The 22500-nt window shown below is 38.0% G+C and overlaps 3 protein-coding genes across 4 annotated transcripts in view; 2 read left to right on the top strand and 1 right to left on the bottom strand.

The window, feature by feature from the left end:
• The window catches only part of LOC138013511 (PHD finger protein 21A-like), a 12866-nt gene extending 11313 nt beyond the window's left edge, over window positions 1-1553 (top strand). The window contains exons 12-13 of the mRNA XM_068860598.1: window positions 692-795; window positions 1149-1553. Of these exons, the coding sequence (XP_068716699.1) occupies window positions 692-795; window positions 1149-1250 (206 nt within the window). The 3' untranslated portion in view covers window positions 1251-1553. The remainder of the gene's footprint in view (window positions 1-691; window positions 796-1148) is intronic.
• A 1346-nt stretch (window positions 1554-2899) lies between these two features.
• On the top strand, window positions 2900-3879 carry LOC138013513 (testis-expressed protein 52-like). The gene has a single exon (XM_068860600.1). It carries the CDS (start codon window positions 3035-3037, stop codon window positions 3731-3733), a length of 699 nt encoding a protein of 232 aa, XP_068716701.1. The 5' UTR covers window positions 2900-3034; the 3' UTR covers window positions 3734-3879.
• A 3730-nt stretch (window positions 3880-7609) lies between these two features.
• The window catches only part of LOC138013510 (X-ray repair cross-complementing protein 6-like), a 29425-nt gene continuing 14534 nt past the window's right edge, over window positions 7610-22500 (bottom strand). Inside the window, exons 9-23 of one of the 2 annotated variants that reach the window (XM_068860597.1) lie at window positions 21905-21988; window positions 20987-21063; window positions 19780-19863; window positions 18687-18783; window positions 17457-17519; window positions 14931-14982; window positions 13530-13618; window positions 13197-13325; window positions 12658-12769; window positions 12184-12267; window positions 11990-12067; window positions 10637-10752; window positions 10341-10430; window positions 9012-9148; window positions 7610-7782 (exon numbers count right to left, since the gene is read on the bottom strand). In XM_068860597.1, coding sequence (XP_068716698.1) covers window positions 9035-9148; window positions 10341-10430; window positions 10637-10752; window positions 11990-12067; window positions 12184-12267; window positions 12658-12769; window positions 13197-13325; window positions 13530-13618; window positions 14931-14982; window positions 17457-17519; window positions 18687-18783; window positions 19780-19863; window positions 20987-21063; window positions 21905-21988 — 1269 coding nt within the window. In that variant the 3' untranslated portion in view covers window positions 7610-7782; window positions 9012-9034. Of the gene's footprint in view, window positions 7783-8321; window positions 9149-10340; window positions 10431-10636; window positions 10753-11989; window positions 12068-12183; window positions 12268-12657; window positions 12770-13196; window positions 13326-13529; window positions 13619-14930; window positions 14983-17456; window positions 17520-18686; window positions 18784-19779; window positions 19864-20986; window positions 21064-21904; window positions 21989-22500 lie in introns of those variants that run through there. The other variant, XM_068860596.1, reaches the window with a different exon arrangement.

Below are 22500 nucleotides of genomic sequence, written 5' to 3'. Positions count from 1 at the left end.
ACAAAATCCGATGAACTGAAATTCCAACAAGGGCAAATGAAATAATTTCTTTCAATTTCCGACAGCGACGCAAGTAATGATTAAACCCTGACATGGGAGATTTTAAAATTCGGACAAGCGACACAGGACCCTGGCAGGGCCTCGTCGAAGATTAACATAAGCATGTGGTCTTTGCAAACAATGCCACAATGACCTACATGTAACTTGTATAAAATAATAGAATTTTAAAAGAAGTGGATATGTATTTGTAGTAATTATTATAATTAATTTTTATACCAAAAAGTTGGTTGCAAAACAATAATTATTGTTATTAATTTTAGTTTGTCTCACGTTTTGTTTGGTGCTACTACTTAACAGCAACTGTACTGCAGTGAGAGCAAGGCTGCTGCCTAAGAAAATTTTAAAGGGGCCCTCAGAGCTAAACGCTGAGAACTTAGGAGCCCAACATTTGAAGTGAAAGGTGTTGCTGTGAAAAATTAAGGCACCCAGAGCTATTCTTTGGGAGCCCCAGGCTACCGGGCTACTGTTAGGCAACAGCCTTGGAGAGGTTTGGTCTTGAGAAGTAGTCGGCTTACAATCAAAAGCAGACCTTTCTTTCCCCATTTTCTCCCTTTAAGAGCCTGATACTCAGGTGTCTCAGTCAGTGCCACTTAAAAATATAATGTACTGTTCATCTTTCTCATTCTTTCAGCAAAAGAGGAGGAGAAAAACAAGCTTCTTAAAAGAAGTGAACAACTCAAAGCGGAGAGAGTTCAGTTAGAAGCGAAAGCGAAACAACTGAGTAATGCGATAATGGTAAGTTAAAGAGAAATGTTAACTCACAGAAGATGCTTACTTGAAATAAACTTGGTACGTTGATCTTCACAAAACTGGCTTTATTCTCTATACAATACATTAATATATAAGTGCCCATCACCCAACAAACGTTAAATCCCACTACAAGAATTCTCCTGAACACTTTTTCTTGTTCTATAACCTTTCTCGTGAATTCTGTTGGCTTAGAAAGATGGGAAAAGATCCACAAATGGACTGATAGAAAAAGCTAGTTAAAATTTAATTTGAGATTGACAAGGAAAAATATGGCCAGGTGTCAGTGCAATATTTCAAATTCTTGTCATTGACAACGTCACTTGTTTCTTTCCCTTCAGGAACAGATGCAAGCCAAGAGTGAGTTATCTGCTAGCAACAAATCCGCACAGAATTCGGTTGATAGATTAATTAAATTTATTGAACTAGTGCAGAGTTTATGACAGACAAATATTTTTTCTGGTATGAATTCAGAAAATATTTATTAAAATCTTTTTGCAAAGGTTTGTTAATTAATTTTGTTTACATGTATCAGAGACTATTTGCCACATGATGTCTTTTCATGATATGAACTATTTTTTGAGCACTCAGTGACTGTTAATGGTTTTGTGCATTTTTGTAAGCAATGTAGATATCGGAAAATAGAGTTATAAAGATTGTTGTGTTTTGTAATAGAAAGGAACAAAATGAATGCCACTAATGGCACAAAAAATATAAAAAAATAAAGTAAAAATAATATCTTGAAATTGTCAAATGCTAGCATTTGAAAGCAGCTTCTTTTATTTTCAAATTGGTTGAAGTATCTCTGTCAGTCTTTAACGGAGGGGAGTGAGGACAATGTGTGAGCCATAGCTGCGAGTCAACACGGTGAGCCATGTGGGTCAACATGCGAGTCACATAGTTATTGAAAGCTAACCGTTTTAAAATGGGTTCTTAGAATACTGTTTATCAGGGCTATTCGAAATGGCTGCTTAGACTTACATTTAAATGGGAGACTCGCATGACTTGCATGACTCACAGATTGTCCAACCCCACGGAGGACCTGCCAAGTTGAGGAGTCAAAATCTGTCAAGTCAAACTCCCAGGAGTCAATGGGTTAATGCTGTTTTTGGTATGCCTGCAAGCCTCCTCCAGACTTTGTCAATCCCAAATTTGATGTGTATAAATTTGTTAGAGCTACGGTGACTTACACAGGAAGTCACTATAATAGAGCTAAACCCACACAACCCAACCCATTTTTTACCTCTGAATTGATCCTAATTTGCTCTGAATTTTTGATATGAAAGTTTGATATGGATTATGGGAAATGGTTTTTATTTTTTTAAAAGACACCCCAAGTGTATGGACACAAAACTCGAAGCTGGGAATGTGTTGATTAACCTGTTACCTAACCACTTGACCACCACAATGCTAACTATGTAGAGTCATATTTTACACAATATTTGATAATGCTTATCACTGGAAAACAAACAAAACACTGCAAAAGGTTGGTTACCAAACTTCACGACAGAGCTAAACATTTTGAAAATATCAAAGCTAAATTAATCTACCATGCCTATTGACTGGGCCAAATTACTCTAGTCTTTCAGCAGTGATGAAAAATTTAAGGTATGCAGTATCTTGATCATCAGTGGTGAAGCAGAAAGGAGTGGTTCCAAAAGAGTAGAAAATTCCGGGTTTAAATTCCTATGGGGTTCCCCATTGACGAGTAAAATCGTCTGGCGTTAGACAGTAAAATCTGTTCTTGGTTGGCAACCACGTGATGAGACGGCCATGTTGGTAAAAACAATAGAAAATGGCCCCACACATGCACGTTTTGCAGGATAATAGAGTTAAATTCCCAAAAGATATTTTACTGCATTATTCTGTACACCAACATGGCCACCGTGATGTCAGATGCAAACAATCAATAAATGTCACTTTTGGGCACAAAAATTTAGTTAAGCGATCGTGTCTAGCAGCGAGCGTTGCGTGACGCCTCAAATAACCGTTCGCTTTGGGGTGTCACGCAACGCTCGCGTGACATTCCAAGACACGAGAGACTCTCTCGCTTCCTCCCTTCAAATTAAACTGTACTTTTCACGTTTTTTCACCGGAAAGTTTAGTCACAAGTTTTTTATTTAAAACCCTCAGCCCGATATTTGGGTAAGTAGACAAGGGTATTCACCATGAGGGGCTCATGTCGTGAGGTTTCCATGACTACCACATAGTTCCTCTTGTCGACAAAATGGCGTTCTCTCCTCGGTCCCGAACAACTTTTGGGCTTCCCCCAAAGAAAGAACCCTCTTCGACATTTGCGTTTGACTTGAACAGTTTCGTTCGCCAAGCCCCGTACGATGAACGGGACAAGCCAGTGAATACTGCTCAACACAGCCTTTGGCGCGATATAACGCGTCATGACATTTCCAATCTTCAACAAATTGATGACCGATACAACAGCAACATGTGGAAAAATTTTAAATTCGTTCGCTCAAAACACAGCGCAAGAAACGGGCAAAGAAATTCTACGCAAGCTTCTGAAGATATGATTGCGGTTATTTACCCTTTAACTCTACCGAATCCTTCGAAGATCGGCGAAAATTCGTACGATAAATTCCTGAAGGAGACGAAATGGCCCCCCAAAAAACAGAAAATTCTCGACGGACAACAACAGGGAATGAGACAGAAATCGCAATCAAGAATATTAAAAGTGCAAAGTGAATGTCGCGCCCCACCTACGGACTGGGAGGGAAACATTCTACCTCCAACCAACTACAAGAGATATCCAAGGCCAAAAAGTATCCTTTCCTCAGCAGACGATTGGCGGTTTGTTTATCCCTCATACAGTCCAACCATACTCAGGGAAATAAACTATATGCTTCCAAACTCGCCATATTCTCGTAATGGAACGCCGTGGCATTACGGACTACGCGTCAGGAGATCTTGACCCGACCAAGATCTATTGGGAAAAACGTTGCTTTGAAATAATCCTCTTCTCAGTTCTGAGATGACCAATGCAGCGTTGGGCTTTTGAAAATTAACTGGTTAAGGTCTATTCATACTTGAGATGAAAATGCTGATGAAAGCGCAATTAAGGGTATTTGCCCCAGGAATACAGGGGGCAGGTACAAAACACAAGTCACAGGTCCTTGTTTTACACTAACCATTGCTAACATTAGGTAGAAAAATAAATTGTTTAGGCCTAATTCGGCCTAAGGTTGACCCTAAGGTTAGCTTTAATGAATGTTTAGGATTCTTTCTGCATTGGTAAACCAATGACCTGTGACTAATGTGACCTGTGTTTTGTACCTGCCGCGATCGATACTTGAGATGCAAGCAGAGTGAAGGAAATAATTATTTGCAAATTCTTGTACAGATTCTTGAAAATAAAACCGTTTTTAGGGCTGGTCAAATTAAAGACAAAAAGCAGTGGCAAGATGAAGACCATTGAGATAAACTAAGAATAAAGCCCGGATTCGAGCAAGGATTCGAGCCAGGATCCGAGCTAGGATCCGTGCGAGCCAGGATTTGAGCCAGGATCCGAGCTAGGATCTGAGCCAGGATTCGAGACCTAACCGAGACCTAACCTAACCTAACCTAGCCTAACTGAGACCTACCCTAACCCTAACTAGACCTAACTAGACTACAACCAACGCAAATAGACCTAGCCTAACCGATTCGAGACCTAACCTAACCGAAGCGGAAGCGGAGAAAGCTCATCTTAGCTCGAACCCTGGATGGAATCCTGGCTGGAATCCTGGCTCGGATCCTAGCTCGAATCCTGGCTCGAATCCTGGCTCGGATCCTAGCTCGAATCCTGGCTCGAAGTTTAGGTATCCTCAAGACCATTTACATGTAATGAAGGAATGCAGGATGCGCTGCATCTTTTTTGTGTTTGCATATGTTGTTTAAAATACAGACACATGGTGTATACACAAGAGCATCTAAGTTTGTCTCTTTTGTATGAACACAATGAAGAAATGAAGATTGTTTCTGTTTGATTGTCAAGCTTCACTTGCAACAAATTGCTTATAATATGACCTTCTGGATATGTCCTTATGTACAGTAAAAGTGTTATTCTTTAAACCAAGGCTCATCCACTCCCTTCTCCTTGAGCACAGGAAAACACCAGTCGAGTCAGTCCGTCATTAACCTTTTACTATCTTTCGACTAATTTGGGTGAAACTTAATTCAAGTGAAGCTATGATCCTCAAAGTTATGAATGTAATTTAAGCACTTGCATACCAGAGAAGCCTGAAAAATTCAGGAGTTCAACTGGGTTGAACCGGTGATACATTCTAACCAACTGAGCTATGAAGCCACTGATGTTGGGAGCTGGTCATTTGTGGGTCCAAATGTTCCCATGATGAATGAATCAACAAATGAAGTGACAGTAATATAATATAGAGATCTCATATTTTTCACTGGAGGTGTTTTGGTGAAGTTGTTGTGAAGTATTAGGTGTCACTTAATGTAGTGTCGAGTTCTGCTTCTTACACAACTTAGGGACCGTACATTTTTTATGGGGTAGGGGGCGCTGGTGGAATTTGGAGGAGTGTAATTTGAAAATTGTATGACCCCCCCCCCCCCCCCCCAATTTCCGATTTTTTTCTTCTGCCCCCCCCCATTGAATAAAAAATACATATGGTGTTAAAAGTTACTGCAGCATTAAAATTTCGTTTTGGTACATTTCACATAATTTATTGAAAGAAACCTGAAAGCTAGAAAGCTGCTTTTAACAAATCACTCAAAAGAATGAAAAGTCAATTTCTGCTCTTCTTGTTACAGCTCGTCCTGAGCGTGTTGTAGCTGGTCGCTCGTCTGCGTATTCCTCATCTGAGGCGATAAAAGCAAGAACGACATCATTTGAGTCGTCTTCAGAGTCAGTTCCAATTACAGGACTCAAATGATTGGTCTTTGTTTAATATGCGCTTGACAACAACATTTTTATGAATGAAAAGAAAGTTGTTACTATTCAAGACTGTTATTATGGTACGTTCACTGTTATTATAAAATATATAAAAAGCTGTTGAGAAGTTTTCTTGAATATCCTGGAAATGTTTTAGTATATTTGTTATAAATAAAAGAGGTCAATTTTTCCCTCAATTTGTAAAATCTCTTATCCTATTTTTAATCTAATTTTTTTCGTCCAACCCCCCCTTTTCCTTCATTTTTTTTCGGCTGGCCCCCCCTTTCAAGCCAATTTTTTTTTAGTGGCACCCCCCCCCAAATCCCACCAGCCCCCCCTTTCTCATAAAAAATGAACGGTCCCTTAAAACAAATGACTATTCAAAACGTTTTGCTGACTTCAAGCTGTTGTCATGGTTGCAAGGGTTCAAGCAAAGTATTACTGAAGAGAAGGGGATCCAATTGGAAAAATGTTGCAGCAGCATATTGTCATACATGTGAGGGCATTCCTGAGTAGCACACAGTCATACAGACTATGTATACCTTGCCCACTTGGCTATCTTCAAGTTCTTTTTAAAGTCAAGAAAGCAGAAAGGATTCACCACATCCCCAAACAACCATTCCACTGACCAGCTCCCAACATCGATGGATTCATTTCGTATATTGTTTCGTTCGTTGATTCATTCATTACAGGGACATTTGGACCCACAAATGACCAGCTCCCACTATCACTGGCTTCATAGCTCAGTTGGTTAAAGCATCACACTGGCAACACGAGGTCAAACCCCATTTAAGTGGTTTTGTATGTGGAGGAAAAACGTGATGCAGATGCAAGATGCAATACAATTAATGCCACTTAAGGTCTTGGTAAAGGAAAATGAGGTGTCTGCGGAAAAATGAAATTGTTGCACCGTTATATTTTGTGTAGGGTCAAACTATATATCATATTAAAGCTAATAGATTGAATTATTTGAAGAAGGTGTGAATTTTTTGGTATTTACCGCGATAATATTGCCTTTTAGTTTTGAGGCTTCAAACTCAGAACAACCGAGTCTGCTGCAGAAACTCCTGCCCCTTCACTTTACTGCGAAAATAACCTCATTTTGTTGCATCTTACTCACAGATGAATGCACTCCAATACCTTGAGAGGAATATTTTGTATGTTAAGAATTGAAGGAAATATCATGCACCAAAGTTGAAACTTTTATCTCATACTTTAATAATTTGGGCCGAAAAAGTGCCATAAAATCAGTCTCTGAAGACAAACAAAAAATTCCTCACAATATTTGGGGTAGTACAATCATCTATTAGAATTGAAAATTTGGAAGCGATATCTTAAACCCCCGTCTGGACCGGGGGTCTGAGAAGTTGTAATTTTTTCGTCAAAATAAAGTCCTGGAAAATTGAGCTTGCAGTTCACGGTCTGCTGAATAACTCTGCCCCCTACTTGAAAGCCAATTGTGCTGAGCCAATCAGCGTTCGGGCATGTGTTAAGGAAGCAGATCATGCATGAAGGCTGTCAATTGACACCCAACCCTTTCACGTGTGATTGACATGATACGTTAACCATTTTTTGTACACAGGTTATGGCGGGAAACAAAGAAAAGGGATTTTAGCAGTTTTAAAATTAATTTTCAGATTTTTTTTTTGGGAAAATATACTTCACAGCCCACCAATTCAAGATTTGCAAAAACAAAAAATTTGAGGGAGACACCCAAATTTACCTTTACCAAGACCTTAATGACAGAAAGTGAATATAGAAAGTACTTCGACAGAATTATGACAAGATCGAGATATGATTTGCACCCATGGAAAGGATTTTCTACTGAAAATTGTAGCCAGGGGTTACCGGTATTAGTAATAACTTGTGGATCAGATAAATATCTAATATTAATTCTCTGGATTCTCAAGCTGCAAGTGATGTGTTTTTAATCATAATAATTATGTCTAAGGTCTACAGAGGTTTATTTACTGAATGCAGTAATGAGAAGCCCTTCTGAATGGCATCTCTCTCTCTCTTGACTCAAAATTTGCTTGCAACTGAGCCACTCTTCTCATGCAAATCTTTCCATAACAAAATAATAACACCTGTAAGCAGGCACAAATTCAATGAGCAACATTAATACTCCCACTCTATGTGAATACATACATGTACAGCAGCTGGACACCCAAAATAACTTTAAACCAAAACTAGTTAGGAAGCCACAAATATATTGAAAACATAATCAATATATATATATATATATATATACAGTATATATAACCAGAAAGGGACAGTAACCCATTGACCCCTGAGATTGACACTAAATAGAATTTACTCTCAGACTGTGTAACACCAGACGATAGGAGGAGTCCTAGGGGATTTGAGGTGTGAATGGGTTACACTCAGTCACACCTAAGGCACTCCCAGTCAGCGAGTAAAATTGTCTGGCATTAGCCAGAGTAAAATTCACAAGTCCCATTCTCAGATGGGAAACAGTTAAGGGGGACCTAGACGTTGTTGAATAACCATCCTTATTGTTAAGTATACTTAATAATTTCATAAAATAGTGGTTGACTTCTTATTCTTTTGTTTTTACGAAAATTAGGTCTATACCGGCCTTGTTTTTCCATTGCCACAACAGAGGTTAAAATTATTGGAACATTTATTTTCACAACATATCAAATCTATGTCACTTGCCCCTTCTACCTCCCAAACAATGTTGACTGTCTTACACTGCACATACAAAACTGGCTGTATAATGTTTAACAGCATTTTTAAAAGGAGAAGGGGGATAGTTCACAAGTTGCCCCCACGAAAAAAGATTGTTGTTGCTTCCTTTACATAAAATGTTTTTCCTGAATTTTCGTAAGGTTTTTGGTGAGTGTTCCAAGGAACATTGTCCCCCATTGTAGGCACTGCTTTTATATTGTGCCCATTGAAGTGAGAACAGAAAGGCTTATCTACTGATTAGGACAAAAAAATGCTATATTTGGTGGCCATGGATGAAATAGGACTGTCACCCAAAATTTATTAGCTTTTGTCCCTTTCAAGATGTCCTTTGACAACTGAAATTGAATCCCATGGCACAATACTGCCCTTTGAATTAGCCGTATCAAAAATACCATAATTTTCTTTGTTTGTCCCTCGAAAAGTTTGCATAAGCATTGTTTCCACTGTAAGTCCCAAGAGAAAATAGAAACAATTTGCTTATGCAAAATTTTGGAGGGACAAACAAAGAGTATTATGGTATTATGGATATGTACTGGCTATATAATTAAGTCCCAGCCACAAACAGATAGTGTTTTAGGAGCTAGTTTAGAGACAGTATCATTACCATTTTGGTATTTAGTAGTTTCGTTACACCCCAAAATGGTCCTTGATTGCTTCAACTAAATCAGCTTTTTTAGTTCCACATTTGATACCAGCTTGCTTGACAAAATCCTTTAACACAGGAACGGTCAGTTTGGCAAGCTAACAAAAATAACAAATAAAAAATTCACTATGATTGTGTTCTTGAAGAGATATTGATTTCTTGAATATCTTGAATTTCCCTGCTCACAGAGGTCTCTCTTCTTTTTACGTTCGCTGCGCCGACTAGTATGGGAAAAGAGACCTCTGCCATGGGTCGAAACTCACTTTGATCCAACTGCGGTCCACAACCTTGGACAGCACTCTTCAAACCGCATACCCCATGATATGTTTCCTGACTGTGATTTGAACCCACTGTCTCCCGCAAATTCCTTTACAGTACTTCTGCTGTTGTTAAGTGAGCCCACACAGCATTAAGTACCATGTGAGGATTCAGTCGCTATGTAACTGCCATGCATGCTCAACAAAGTGTGTCAAACCATGGCAGAGGTCTCTTTTCCAGTACTCGTCAGCCCAGCGAACGCAAAAGGAAAGATACCTCTGCTAGCAGGGAAATCTTGAATAAGAGTAATACAAATATTATTATGCCTTTCAATCTCAAATTGCAATCAATAGTTTCACTTATTACTGTTGTCAGTTACTGCAGAATCTCCTCTAACTTCAAGCACCTACCAATGACCAAACTCCGTTTTGGCTTCCATGAAGCAAACTTCTGACAGATGCCAAAATCAATAATAATTTTATTATTATTGATGTGTGCCATAACCTACCAATCAGCACCTTTGCTTCCCATGGTACACTCGTACATTCAAACTTGACACCAATGCAAAGTCATAGAATCTGTACTCATCTTTTTAACGACCCTCTAAAAAGATATCATAATGGTATTTAAGCTGTGAACTAAACAAAACCTCCAATTCACTTTACGGTGGTTGAGTTGATCTTCCTGGCTATGTTAAGAAATTTGATTGGTGGAAGCCAAAAATAATGCAGTTTGGCACTTAGCTTAAAGGTGAGATTCCGCAGAATTATGAAAACCGCAGTTAATAGGCGACATCAAGGCTTGTGATTGGCTGATTTCCATTGTCTTTGTCCATTTCTCTTTTATTAAGCAGTTGCACATCTAAGGCTACAACCATGATTGGCAGCAGTGAAAAGGGAAACCACTGGTATATGGAAAGTGCAGCAATGTGCACAGTTTATAGAAACACGAAAATGCTTTCAACATGCCATTGTCCTTCCTCAATACTAGAGAGCAGTGTAGAATAAACAACTGTCATTGCTGTTATCTTACCCTGCCTTTTTGTGCTTCTTCCCTCATGTCAATTTCAACATCACTGCTTGCTTTGCTCTTCTTGGCTGAACCTCCTTCTGCAGCTCCAGCCTTTAACAAATTAAAGCAGAATTACATTTTACCGAACACTATATATACTAGAAAATATACCACATTTATGCAATTTGAAGAGTTGCTTCTTTCAACAATAAAAAGAACCATGACAATTGAATTCCAGATTCTGTAACATTTGTTAGGTTCTAAATATACAGAATGCCCAATGAGAATGATATTCATTTTATTATAATTGTTGTTACCTTCCTCTTTGTAGCAGTGAGTTTTTTTGAAGGATCATAATCATCAGGAAAAACAACATCCTTAAACTCCTTTATAGCGTCACCAGCTTTACGATCAATTCCCTCTACATTTGGCTCTGTAGAACAATGAAAAGCAAAAACATGCCACTCATTTAGCATGCATCTCATTGTCCTCTGACAAAACAAAAATTAGCTACAATGAGGAATTAAGGGACAATGTCACGCTATTTTTAGTAACACTATGAAAATTCAATGGATGCTGCACAGCTGATGGCAGCCATAAAATTATGATAAAACTGATTCCCTTAAATTTCAAAGACTTTTTTTGCCTGATTTTGGGGATCCATGGCAATGACAAAATTGTGTGAAAACTTGAAAATGTCAGGAGAACATATTCAAGTTTTCTTGTACTTGAAGGAAAGGAAAGGAACTTTATTCAAGTGTCTAGTCATTCTAGCGCTGCATGGAGCACTAATTGGGGACACTGTATTTGAAAAAACTGAAATTAACAATATTACCATAAACCAAGTCAAACATTGGATTTTGAGCAGAGGGGAAACCGGAGTATCTGGACAAAATCTCTTGGTTCAGAGCAGAGTCTCAACTAACAAACTCAATCCACATATGATGCGGAGTCTGGGAATTGAACCCAGGCCACATTGGTGCTCTCACACTGCACCATCCCTGCAACCGTAGTCGATAAAACTAATAATAATATTATTAGTTTCAACTGGCTTCTACTCTTTTGTTCAACATTCACTTGAATTGTGTAAGGAATAATGTAGAAGAGATCTGAAAGGTGTTTAAAGATGAAGTCGACAAGAAATTGTGACAAATGCCATGACAGTGTCCCTTTTTACAAGCTGATGTCCGGTTTAACTGTTAGAGAAAAAATAATAATTATTATAATTATTATTTATAAACTGCCATGAGAGTTTGTAAGTGTCTAATCTTCTTGCGCCGTAGAGCACTAATCAGGACACTGTCAATTGAAATTAACAAGTTAATGCAAATCAAATCAAATTTTGGTTTTTGAGGAGAGGGGAAACCGGAGTACCCGGAGAAAACCTCTTGGTGCAGGGTAGAGAACCAACAAACTTAACTCACACATGACGACGAGTGCGGGAATCGAACCTGGGCCACATTGGTGGGAGGCAAGTGCTCTCACCACTGCGCCATCCCTGCACCCCCAAATTGAGTTTGATATACAAGGCCCAAGGGAATTCCCCGGCCCTACAAACCTAAAGTGGCACCCCACACCAATACCGCAAATGCCCCCTGGCCAGCAAGGCTTAGTTTGAATAAATTTACATAACCACCCCTTGCATGTGGAACTGACAAATAACTGTTTACCTGTGTGATCAGTGACATCTTCGGGTTCATCCCGGTCCAAAGCCAGGGCCTCAAGGTTCTTGTAATGTTTTTGCAGGGCTTTCAAAAAAGGAGAAGTCTCACTAAGATGTGGAATCTTAATTGTAATGAACACGTCTGTAAAACACTGTCAAACCTCAAAACATGACTCTTTGCAACAATAAAGAGAAACTCACAAGGATTTTCAAATTGTGAGCTTTCAAATCCAAGGGTAAGCTTCTTGATGACTTCTTTGGCTTTGGTCACCTGCTCTTCTGTAGCTGTGGAATCAACAAATGATCAAGAGCCTTGGATGCTAGTACATGTACTTTTGAAAGCTCAGTTGATCTTTTCAAAAGGCTGGGCTGGATCCCTATAATTAATAATATTATAGTACTGAGAAAATCATGTATAATTTATGCACTCCCTGTAATATTATTAATGGGAGATGCCTGGATTATTTTAATTACTCTATTATTTTTATATGTTAACATATAATTGTTGGGGAAGCAAAGTCTTTTTTATGCAAACGTTTTCTGAGGATCATCAAATTCATAAATGGCAGCTAGGTACACAAGTCAATAATAATTATACTAAATTCCCTGTTTGTTATAAATACGCTTAGTAAGTACAAAACAGATGAAGAGTACACCATAGAGACCTCAAACTACCTTTGGGTGTTTGTTCGTATTTTAGTCTCCTGAGATCATCTGTAAATGGAAGAAATATGACATGGAATCCAGGAGGACAAACTTGGGTTTTGTGCTCATCTAACTCTTCTTCCTGTGGCATAAAAGTTGAAAAAAATAAAAGGAAATTTGAGTGATTAAAACAGCCTTTAATTTTGAGCAAGGTATGTTCAACTCAACAGAAGTTATGACAATAAATGCATTATGTAAAATGTATACAAATTAAGTTTCTTGCATTACAACTAAGATAATTCACTCAGTGACCTTTTATCGCAACACCTTCTGGACACTCATTTCCTGTCCATTGTGGTATTTAAAGTGTTAACAGACCCCTTAAAGTCTTTGAGACACTTCAAGGGACACCCAAAAGATCTTGAAAGATTCTCCAATTCTCGAATAAGAATAATAACAAAACTTTTTGAAATTGAACTTGTTGCAAATAATAGATGAATGTTTACAAAATCTCAAAAGAACGTTGTAAGATTTGGAACTTTATTACAAAATAACTGTGATAACTATACCTGTGGGAGCAAGGCTACAAATCTTGGCGCAGCATTTCTTCGTGGAATAAGACGGCATATTGGCACCACATCTCTGGCAATACATCGGGTAAGAAGTGCGGAGAACAATGTGGTACTTCCAGATACACTCTGTTAGGCATAAGAGTTCACGCTAATTAGCCATATTAGCTTCCGAAAAGGAGGTAAATAGTGGTGGATATAATAATTATTATTTTATACCACACAACTTTGACATCAAAATTTGGTTTTGTCAATAAGAAACCAGTTGATATGTAAACCAATAACAACCCACAAATCCTCAATTTTCCTTTTAACACCGTTTTTTACACCGACCTTTTCACTGGGATATAAGAACTGTGCAGGTCTGATGTGATAATAACTCTTCACGGATGATTTGGGTTTAAATCCCATCAAAAGAAGTCCTGTAACAAAACATTTGGCTGATTACAAGTCACAATTTCATCACACAGACTGTAAATTCAGCTGTGATTTGCTTGTACATAGCATGCAACTCCAAGCACTGAGCTTACATTAGCACAACAATAATAATTATTACTTGTCTTAGCTCACATTGTTTACATTGGTAAAATATCAAGTGCAAGTGCGCTGATGGCTAGGGTTAGCATGTATTAATTACAGCTCAGTACAGCAAAGAGCAGTACAATAATAATTTAGTAAAAAAGGGAGAAGTGATCCTTGCTCTAAGTGGTCAATTTAAGCAATTGTCTCTTCTAGACACCTTAAAACTTCATTTAACCTGCACTTCAAAACTTATACATTAAATTAATTATATTTCATTCATGGAGTCCAATAATATTACTGAATGTGCTAATGACACTTAAAGAGAAATGATATAAGAATATTTGACAGACAAATATGCTTTCTTTGTTCTAAAACAAGGAAAAAGTACTCAGATGCACTTATGTGGGGTTTGTGATTCTACTACCAAATGTTTTCTTTCATGCTCCCATCACTTTCAAGTGTGTGCATTATGACAGAATAAAGCACCATGAAGGCTTTTGTCTTTATTTTTGTATTTAATTAAGAAATCTTTCAAAATATGACTTTAAAAGAAAAATTAAAAGAGTACTTTTCGATATCCTGACCTTGGGAGACTCTTACCTTGATGTACGAAACATTATTCAAAAGGTAAAGTTTTCTTACGATTTTATTGTATTTTCTTTTTTAGAATGATAAGTATAGCCTTAATAATATTGTATTATTCCAGATTTAGATCTATTAAGAATTTTTGTAAAATAAGATATCTCATGGTGCTTTCTCTTAATGCGGAACTAATTAGCTCACAAACTTAATTTTATAGTTATATATTCTTGTACATTTATCTTCTTGATTTTCCTGTAAACTTGTCTACCTACTCTTTTTAGTCACGACATGACCCACCTAGATTAGCATCTGCTACCTGTGGGCATGTCCAATTTGTTAAAAATACCTATTTGGAAAATAAAGAACTGAACTGAACTGAACTGAAGTTAATTAAGGTAAAATTTTATTGTTATTAATGGTAGCGGTCGTAAAGCTGTGGGATCAATCCAGGGCTGAAGGGGGGGAAAGGGAATTGGGAGGTTAGCCCTGATGATAATGATGATTGGTAATGGTAACAAATCAGATCCCCTCAACACGTTGACCAACTGTCGTTCACCTGCTGGCCAACACGTTGGTTGGGATCAAATTTGTTATTTCCTTTACGCTTATCAATAACATTCATTTTATTACCTGGGTCACCCAACGTTTTCATCGCATCAACTTCTTCCTTTTCAAAGATGACCTGTTAAGTAAAGTTTTAATAGCATTACAGACTGTCAGCAACAGAATTGTCAACCAAATTCTCAAGCCCCTTTCCACACAAGACCTGAAAAAAGGTTTAAACTATAAGATAATATAAACACTGCCAAGAAGGAAAACCATTCCATGCAATAATAATTACGATATTACATTTTACATAGAAATACAATATTATACAGTACTGTGCAAAAAGAATGCAAACGAATTTCGCGCTTTTCGCTACTTTTCGCTACTTTTCGACGAAATATAACGAAATTTCGAGTGAAACGAAATTTCATTCGAACTTCGCCGAATTTTCGAAAAGATTATTGTTTCAATCAAAACGAAAATTCGCAACGGCCGCGCGAATATTCAAGCGAAATTTCGTCGTGACATAGCGAAATTTCGTTGCGACATAGCGAAATTTCGCTGTGACATAGCGAAATTTCGTTGTGACATAGCGAAATTTCGTCGTGACATAGCGAAATTTCGTCGTTACATAGCGAAATTTCGTCGTGGCATAGCGAAATAGTGAAAGTTCGCAGCGAGTATGTCCTCCTTCTCGCTTGTCTCTCCAATCCGTCTTCCTCTCGGGAGGCTTCGATGACAATAAAATTATTTAAGCGGGCAGATTAGTCATGGTAAAGGAAGCGCTTTTACAATCCCCCCGGGGGGGGACTCCCATATGAAACAGACGGGGATGCTCGTCGGAAATTTTGAATTTAACCCCTAAAGGAGACCAATCTAGGCATGGCTTAAGCAAATCTTGACCCCTAAAAGAGACCGTTTAAAAACACAAAAATACGACATGCAATGAGTTTTAATGATAAAAAGGCATAATCATCGAATGCTTTTATCTAAAAAGAAAATTTAAAAGGAAATTTGAGTTCTGTTTCTCTTCGCGTAATTCTGCGTTACTTCGCGGAACCCTAAACGAGACCTTGATGGCATAAAATATTGGCGCTTTGCCCGGAACACCCTAAGCGAGACCAAAATCCAAAATTTACACCCCTAAGCGAGACGACGAGCATCCCCGTCTGTTTCATATGGGAGTCCCCCCCCGGGACAATCCCTTTCTAATTCAGTCAATGCATGACATCTGGATTGCTTCTAAGAATTATGTCACGAAAGTGTCGATTGCCCATGTGTTTTCGAGTTCTGAGTAACCAATATGTCATGACAAGTGTCTATTGCCAAATAACTGGAGTTTGGATCATCGCACAGCCCTAAAACTTTGACACGCTCATGATTTATTACCCTCCTACAACATCTCAATTTCTTGACTTAATTTATTGAATGGTAAGCGATTTTATTTTTTCTTTGCGTGGTACTTGCGTGACGTGAAAACCAAGAAGAATTGCTATTGTAGGTTTGGTATGTTAAATTGTCTATGGCTGTATTCTTGGAGTCTCAAGATTGATGCATCGGGCGTACCAAAAATCTTATGTCTTTTTATTGACAAAGTATCAATTGAATAAAGGAAACGAAATCGCTTGTAATGCTTGTCTACAGTTTCATTAACGTCGTGTTTACACTCAAGGTTGAGAGAAGAAATACAGTTGTTGATTCCATTCATTCATTAAAAGGGAAAACACTAACCAAGACTTTACAAAATTTTGGTTTAGGCCGCGGCTACACGTGCAATTAGGGACCTTAAGATCTACGACGGCGACGTCAACGAAAACGTCACCTGAAAATAAAACTTTGCTCTATTATAAGTCTTTCGCGATTATTCCATCTCGTTCACGTCCTACAATATGGGCGAAGTATCCTAAAAATAAATTGGTAAGAGCGATTTCAGAGTGAAAATAGAGAATGAAAGATTCTCTGTAGCATGCTCACGTTGTCGTCAAAACCTAAAATTTGGTGATTTCACGTCGTCGTCATACCGAAAACCGCAAAAATATGAGCAATAATCCGTGCCGCACGTGCAGCACGATTATTTATGCTCTTTTAACCAATGATATCACTGTTTTGTGGCGTTGTCGTCGACGTCGTCGTCGTAGATCTTAAGGTCCCTATTATTGTTTGCTCGCGACGGTCATGCGATTTGCTTCAAATTTTGTCGCGTTACCAGCACGCGATGAACATCGCAAGTGTAGCCACCCTTGAACTGCCGACGCGACAACTGAAAAAATCGCGAGAAATTCAACTTAATCAATTTCTCGTTGTAGATTTGCGAATTTTCGTTTCAGTACGTACGAACTCCAACCGAAATTTCGTTGTTAGATTTGCGAATTTTCGTTTCAGTACGTACGAACTCCAAACGAAATTTCGTTGTTAGATTTGCGAATTTTCGTCCTGCGTTCGAATTTTCGTGTGGCTCAGCGAAATTTCGAAGAAATTTCGGGCGAAAAATCACACCTTTCCCACCGAAATTTCGGCGAAATTTCAGCGAAATTTCGAGAGAACAATAACCGAAATTCGACGAAATTCGTTTGCATTCTTTTTGCACAGTACTGTAATTATTTTACATACTTTTTCCCCACCAAACATTTGATAAAGTTTGATATCTGTTGGCATCAGTTCTCTGCCAGTATCCTGTATATGAAAAAAAGGCTGTTTTCAGGGACTGATAAATTTGTGAAAAGAGGACTAATTAAGAGACAGAATGTTCCTTTGCTCATCCAATAAAAAACTGTGAGTATTGTAAAGGTTTTTAATAAGTTATAACAAAAAAACATATGGTTAGGGAAGAGTCAAGGTGTAATGTCTGAGTTGGATGGATCCTGCCAGATAAATAGAGGATGACAGCTGCTCCCTGAGGTACCTTTACATCCACTTAATTCATGAGCCTAACAGCCGATCAAAACATTGATAAAACGTCACATGCATCAGAGCTTTATATATATCCCGATAAAACACTCCTAGTTAGTATTCTTCATAATATTATTATAAAGAATATGAAAAAGGCATAGCTTGTTTTTCTGGTATGCTAATATTCTCCTCTCACAATTTGAACCATTGTTTTGAGTCCAGAGGGACATAATTATTCCTCTTGTGGAATGTTTTTGAAGCTGTTCAAAAAACGTGCAGCACATGTTTTATCAGGTCTAAAAACACTCGGCTATGCCTTGTGTTTTTACACCTGATAAAACACTGCTGCTCATTTTTTAAACAGTACATCTACCCTTACAGCAAGGTGCTCATAAGGCATTGCAGGGGATCAGAGAATTCTCCATTGCCTAAAAGAGATTCTCCAGCAAAATGTTTTCTAGTCGCTCATATTTGGTCTTTTGGATTATTCTCCTGTTAATTCATACTACTCTCTTCCTGCTTCAATTCCTGCAGAGAAAAAGCTTTGTAATCAAAGCAGATACATTTTCTCTCTGCTTAACATTACTTTCAACAGGATGTTTTGTATCTGGCATTCCGATTGGTTCACTCAATCTCAGTTATCAGCTCATATACTGTGATGACCTTATATATGGAAAGTGATTTTGTTGGTCGTCTTGTAAACTCTGAGACAACATCCTGTTGTTCTGGAGGTAAAACAGTTCAGAATTCAATGAAAATTTAATTACACAATTATCATTCCATTCGCGCTGGACTGGTTATATATAGCCAACTTGGCGTTACGCATCTCGTCGGCTATTTACCACCTAATATCCAACGTGCGCCCATGTAATAATAATTAAAAATAATTTGTTAATTATTTCATTAATTTTATAGACAACTATTCTGCCACAAGGAAAGATAAGTACTGACCTTACAAATGTATTTCGTGTGAGTTTTAATTTCCTCATTTGAGTGACTATCTAAGTTAACATAACTAGATTTTGTTGCAGGTCTGCAGAGATTATATCTAAAACCAAAATAAAAGAGAAAAATTAATGACCTTCTGCAGAGGACCATTTGTTAAATAGTGTACACTATACTTCATACATGTACATGTATGTTGGTTGAAGTGTATGGAGAGGGTGCCTAGGGATTTCCTCCAACTGAACCACAGTTTCACCCCCACCTACAGTACTTTGCCACAGAAACTAGGCATGCATGCATCTAGAGTGTTTAGGAAGTGATCAGGGCATTCCAGGATAGTGGCATCCAGCAGGGAAAAGGACATATCCACAGCAACCCCACCATGCAGAAGCCACAAAGGTAATGAATGTCACATTATTAGACCATGAGATGAAAAAGAGACGAAAGTTTGGCAAGACAGAAAATTATATGATCTTTAACTAAGAGGCCAGAAAACAAGCAAATCATCCATATTATTAGTTACAAAGCTGACACTGGTTATTACATCACCCAACTTGTGTTCTATTGAAGTTTGGTGAATGCAACGAATTTGAATTTGAATGCAGAATGCAGAATGCAGCAACATGCAAGAATTCAAAGGTTCCTTTAAGGTTCCTTCATAAAAGTGGCAACCTTTCTCTTTAATGCTACAATAAAGAGGCTTGTACTGTAGTTGCATGTTATTGTCCAAAATTGAATGTGGTTCAGCATTGTTTGTACTCTCATCAACAATGATATTTGTCATCACAGAGGTCAAAATGTTGTGTGCCTTGTGAGTCCACAACAAATGAATGTCATTGTTAATAAGAGTACAGACAATGCTGAACCACATTCGATTTGTTTTTAACTACAATTAATATTCAACACCAAAGAAAACGTTTATTTCAGAGCATGACCAAGATCATGACAAAAAAGAAAGAGCAATTGCGCTGTATAAAACTTTTTCCAACCTGATTGAGTTTTTTCCAAAAATGAGAGTTCCTGATTGGTTATTACAACTTAACCAATCAGATTGCAAGATTACAAGCAATTGTGAAAACACAAACTTGTAGCAACATACACAGAAACTCCCAACTCAATGCCATCAGCTAATGTCAGTGGAAGAGTTGTCATAGCCCTCTTCTTGTACTCTTTCCTGTGCACCCTATACAACCGAGAAAATAGTGTTACGTATTAACTCTGTCGGCAGCTGCTCACAAAAGAAACCAACTGACAGTGCACTCTCAGGTCTAGCCCACTCTCTCATGGCTCTTTTTCTCCCACGGCCCTTCTGGTTGGAATATGCCTAAGCACCTCCTTGCCTGACCTTGGTATCAATAGCAAGATCCATTCCGTCAGTTTTTTGAGCCTCTGGTGATCACATAATAATTATGGAAATGATATCAAGGCTGTTTGGTTTTGATAAAAGAGAGGATTAAAAATGCTCTCACTCCCTGCTTGTTGACATTCACTGGGGCATTTGAGACAGCATAGTTTGTTTGGTGTATATGTTGTAGTTCGATTTTAACCTCTGGTTTATTTTTTTCAAACTAGTTAATTCTTTTGTAACCAGTTTAATTTTTTTAAAACCAGTTTATTTATCAACTGTCTGAAAAGGGCTTTCATATTTTGGGGTATGGTGAAAAATAGGGGCATGCTATGTTTTGGGGGGTGAAAAAAATAACACAGAAAAATTACGGAAATTTTTCCGACCCAACATCCCTACTCTCTTTCTCACCTTCACTGTCCCCCCCTGATATACCCTCCACCCTACCCTCTCCCCCTTACTATACCCTCCCCACTCCATGTAGTTTAACCAATAACTATTACAGACAGTAACTAAGATTAAATAGTACTTTGCTGAGCCTCGGTATTGGTAAGTCTTACAATGTACAAGAAAACATCATCACAAATATAAATCATACAGTGATAGTCTCAAGAAACATACCGGTAGCCCTTGGGAAAAATGAAACCAGTACAAAAAAATGAAGCCAGTTTTAAAATTTCAAACTGGTTCAAAAAAATTTCAACCAGAGGTTAAAATTAAACTACAACATATATCAGCACAAGCGCCACGCTCTGACCAATGAATATCTTGACCACATTGTGATAAATTTGTGTATGTCCTGTTGCTGTTGTTGCATTTAGTGGATTTCCTGGCGTCCAACACGTAGGTTACTAAAAGCTATGGCTTCATCAATCAGAATAATGAAACTGACATTGAGGTCATTCATTCACTGAGGATCAAATTAAGGATCAAAAGACACACATTTACTAACTGAAGGTACCTGTAGAGTAGCTCTTCAAACTTTTCCGCAGGATCAGGCAAAATTCCACACTCATCTTCGTCAAGCTGGATAACATCCTGGTTATGACAATTATTTAGTATAAACTACTGTATGCCAAGATCTGATTGAGCTTTGATATGAATAAACTATTTTACTGTTTTACTGTCATTTGAGAAAAATATTGTTTTAAAAATGGTGTTAAATAATTATACATAAAGAAATGTAAATTCTGTTTGTGACAAATGTTTGTCCTTTTCATAAAGTGAACTTGAGTATTATGCACCAAAGAAAAATTCAGTCAATCTACGATTATATCACGTAAAAAAACTCAGGCTGCAGTTTCAACTTGAAGACTTGAAAGGGATAGACTTCACTTCTCATGCAACTGCAGGTTCCTAGACAGTATGTAGAATTCACTCACAGTTGACAGTTGATAGCTTTTTCAAAGTACCAGACTTGAAAATGAAAGTACCACTCAGGGTTATTTTGCATTGTACGGCTGATTGCAAGTGCTGCTCATATTCTTGGGTTTGGAGGAAAAAAGAACTAAAGTTATTGCGTGACTGAAATGCCAACAGATTGATTATATTCCGTTTAGTAAGCAAAATAAGGCATTGTTCTAGTTTGAAGGATTCATTGTATGATTGCGTTGTGTTTTTTTGAGCCCCTGGCTTCCTGAGATACCCAAGTCCAAAAAGAAAAAAATAAAGAAAAAGGAAAAAAAAGAAGCCAAAAAACGTAATATAACATAAAAGTACCAGGCATGAAATGGTAAAACAACTGGATGAAAAGTCCAGCCTCTGGCCTCAAACGAAACCTGCTGGAGCTCAGCCATAAACCCTGTCATAGTCACTGAGGTACATGTACCTGCAGCTGTCTGACGTTATCAACAATGTCTTTGACTTTATATAAACTCACCTGATAGAAAATGCTTGAATCAAAAGCACGACCAGGAGGCTGGATATGCATCAAATCTATTTCAATGCCGATCTCAGCAAGATCCTGGAAAATGAAAAAAAAGAAAATGTAGATGTCAATGAAAGCCAGAAAACAAAGATGAATGAAAGTTATTCACAACCAGACTAAAAATACAAGAGCTTAACCCATTGACACTTCAAACACCCTAAGACAGCCCCAGCTGGCAAGTTAAATTGTCTGGCATTATATAGACAGAGTAAAATCTGTTCAGTCTCACTCCCAGGGGTCAATGCCTTAATTGATGGAGGAGACCTACTACGAAAACCACTGACTTCATAACACCTTGGGGGCTCTAGGAGTGGGATAGAATCCCATTTGGATTGATGAATGCACCGGCAAACTTCCACCACTTCATGGAATGGCGTTTGGGTGAGCTGAGGGACAAAGTGGCCCTTCCATACCCAGATGATATCATTGTGCTCAGTGGGAGCTTTGAAGGACATAGTTACTGAACATTTGAGAACAGTACTGCAGAGATTGCACGAACATTGTGTAAACTAAGTTGAAACCACGTAAATGTAGTTTGTACAAACATG

The sequence above is a fragment of the Montipora capricornis genome, chromosome 8, assembly GCF_036669925.1.
Source record: "Montipora capricornis isolate CH-2021 chromosome 8, ASM3666992v2, whole genome shotgun sequence".
NCBI classification, from domain to species: Eukaryota; Metazoa; Cnidaria; class Anthozoa; order Scleractinia; family Acroporidae; genus Montipora; species Montipora capricornis.
The sequence above is the reverse complement of the archived record's forward strand: the minus strand, read 5'-3'. Positions and strand labels throughout refer to the sequence as shown.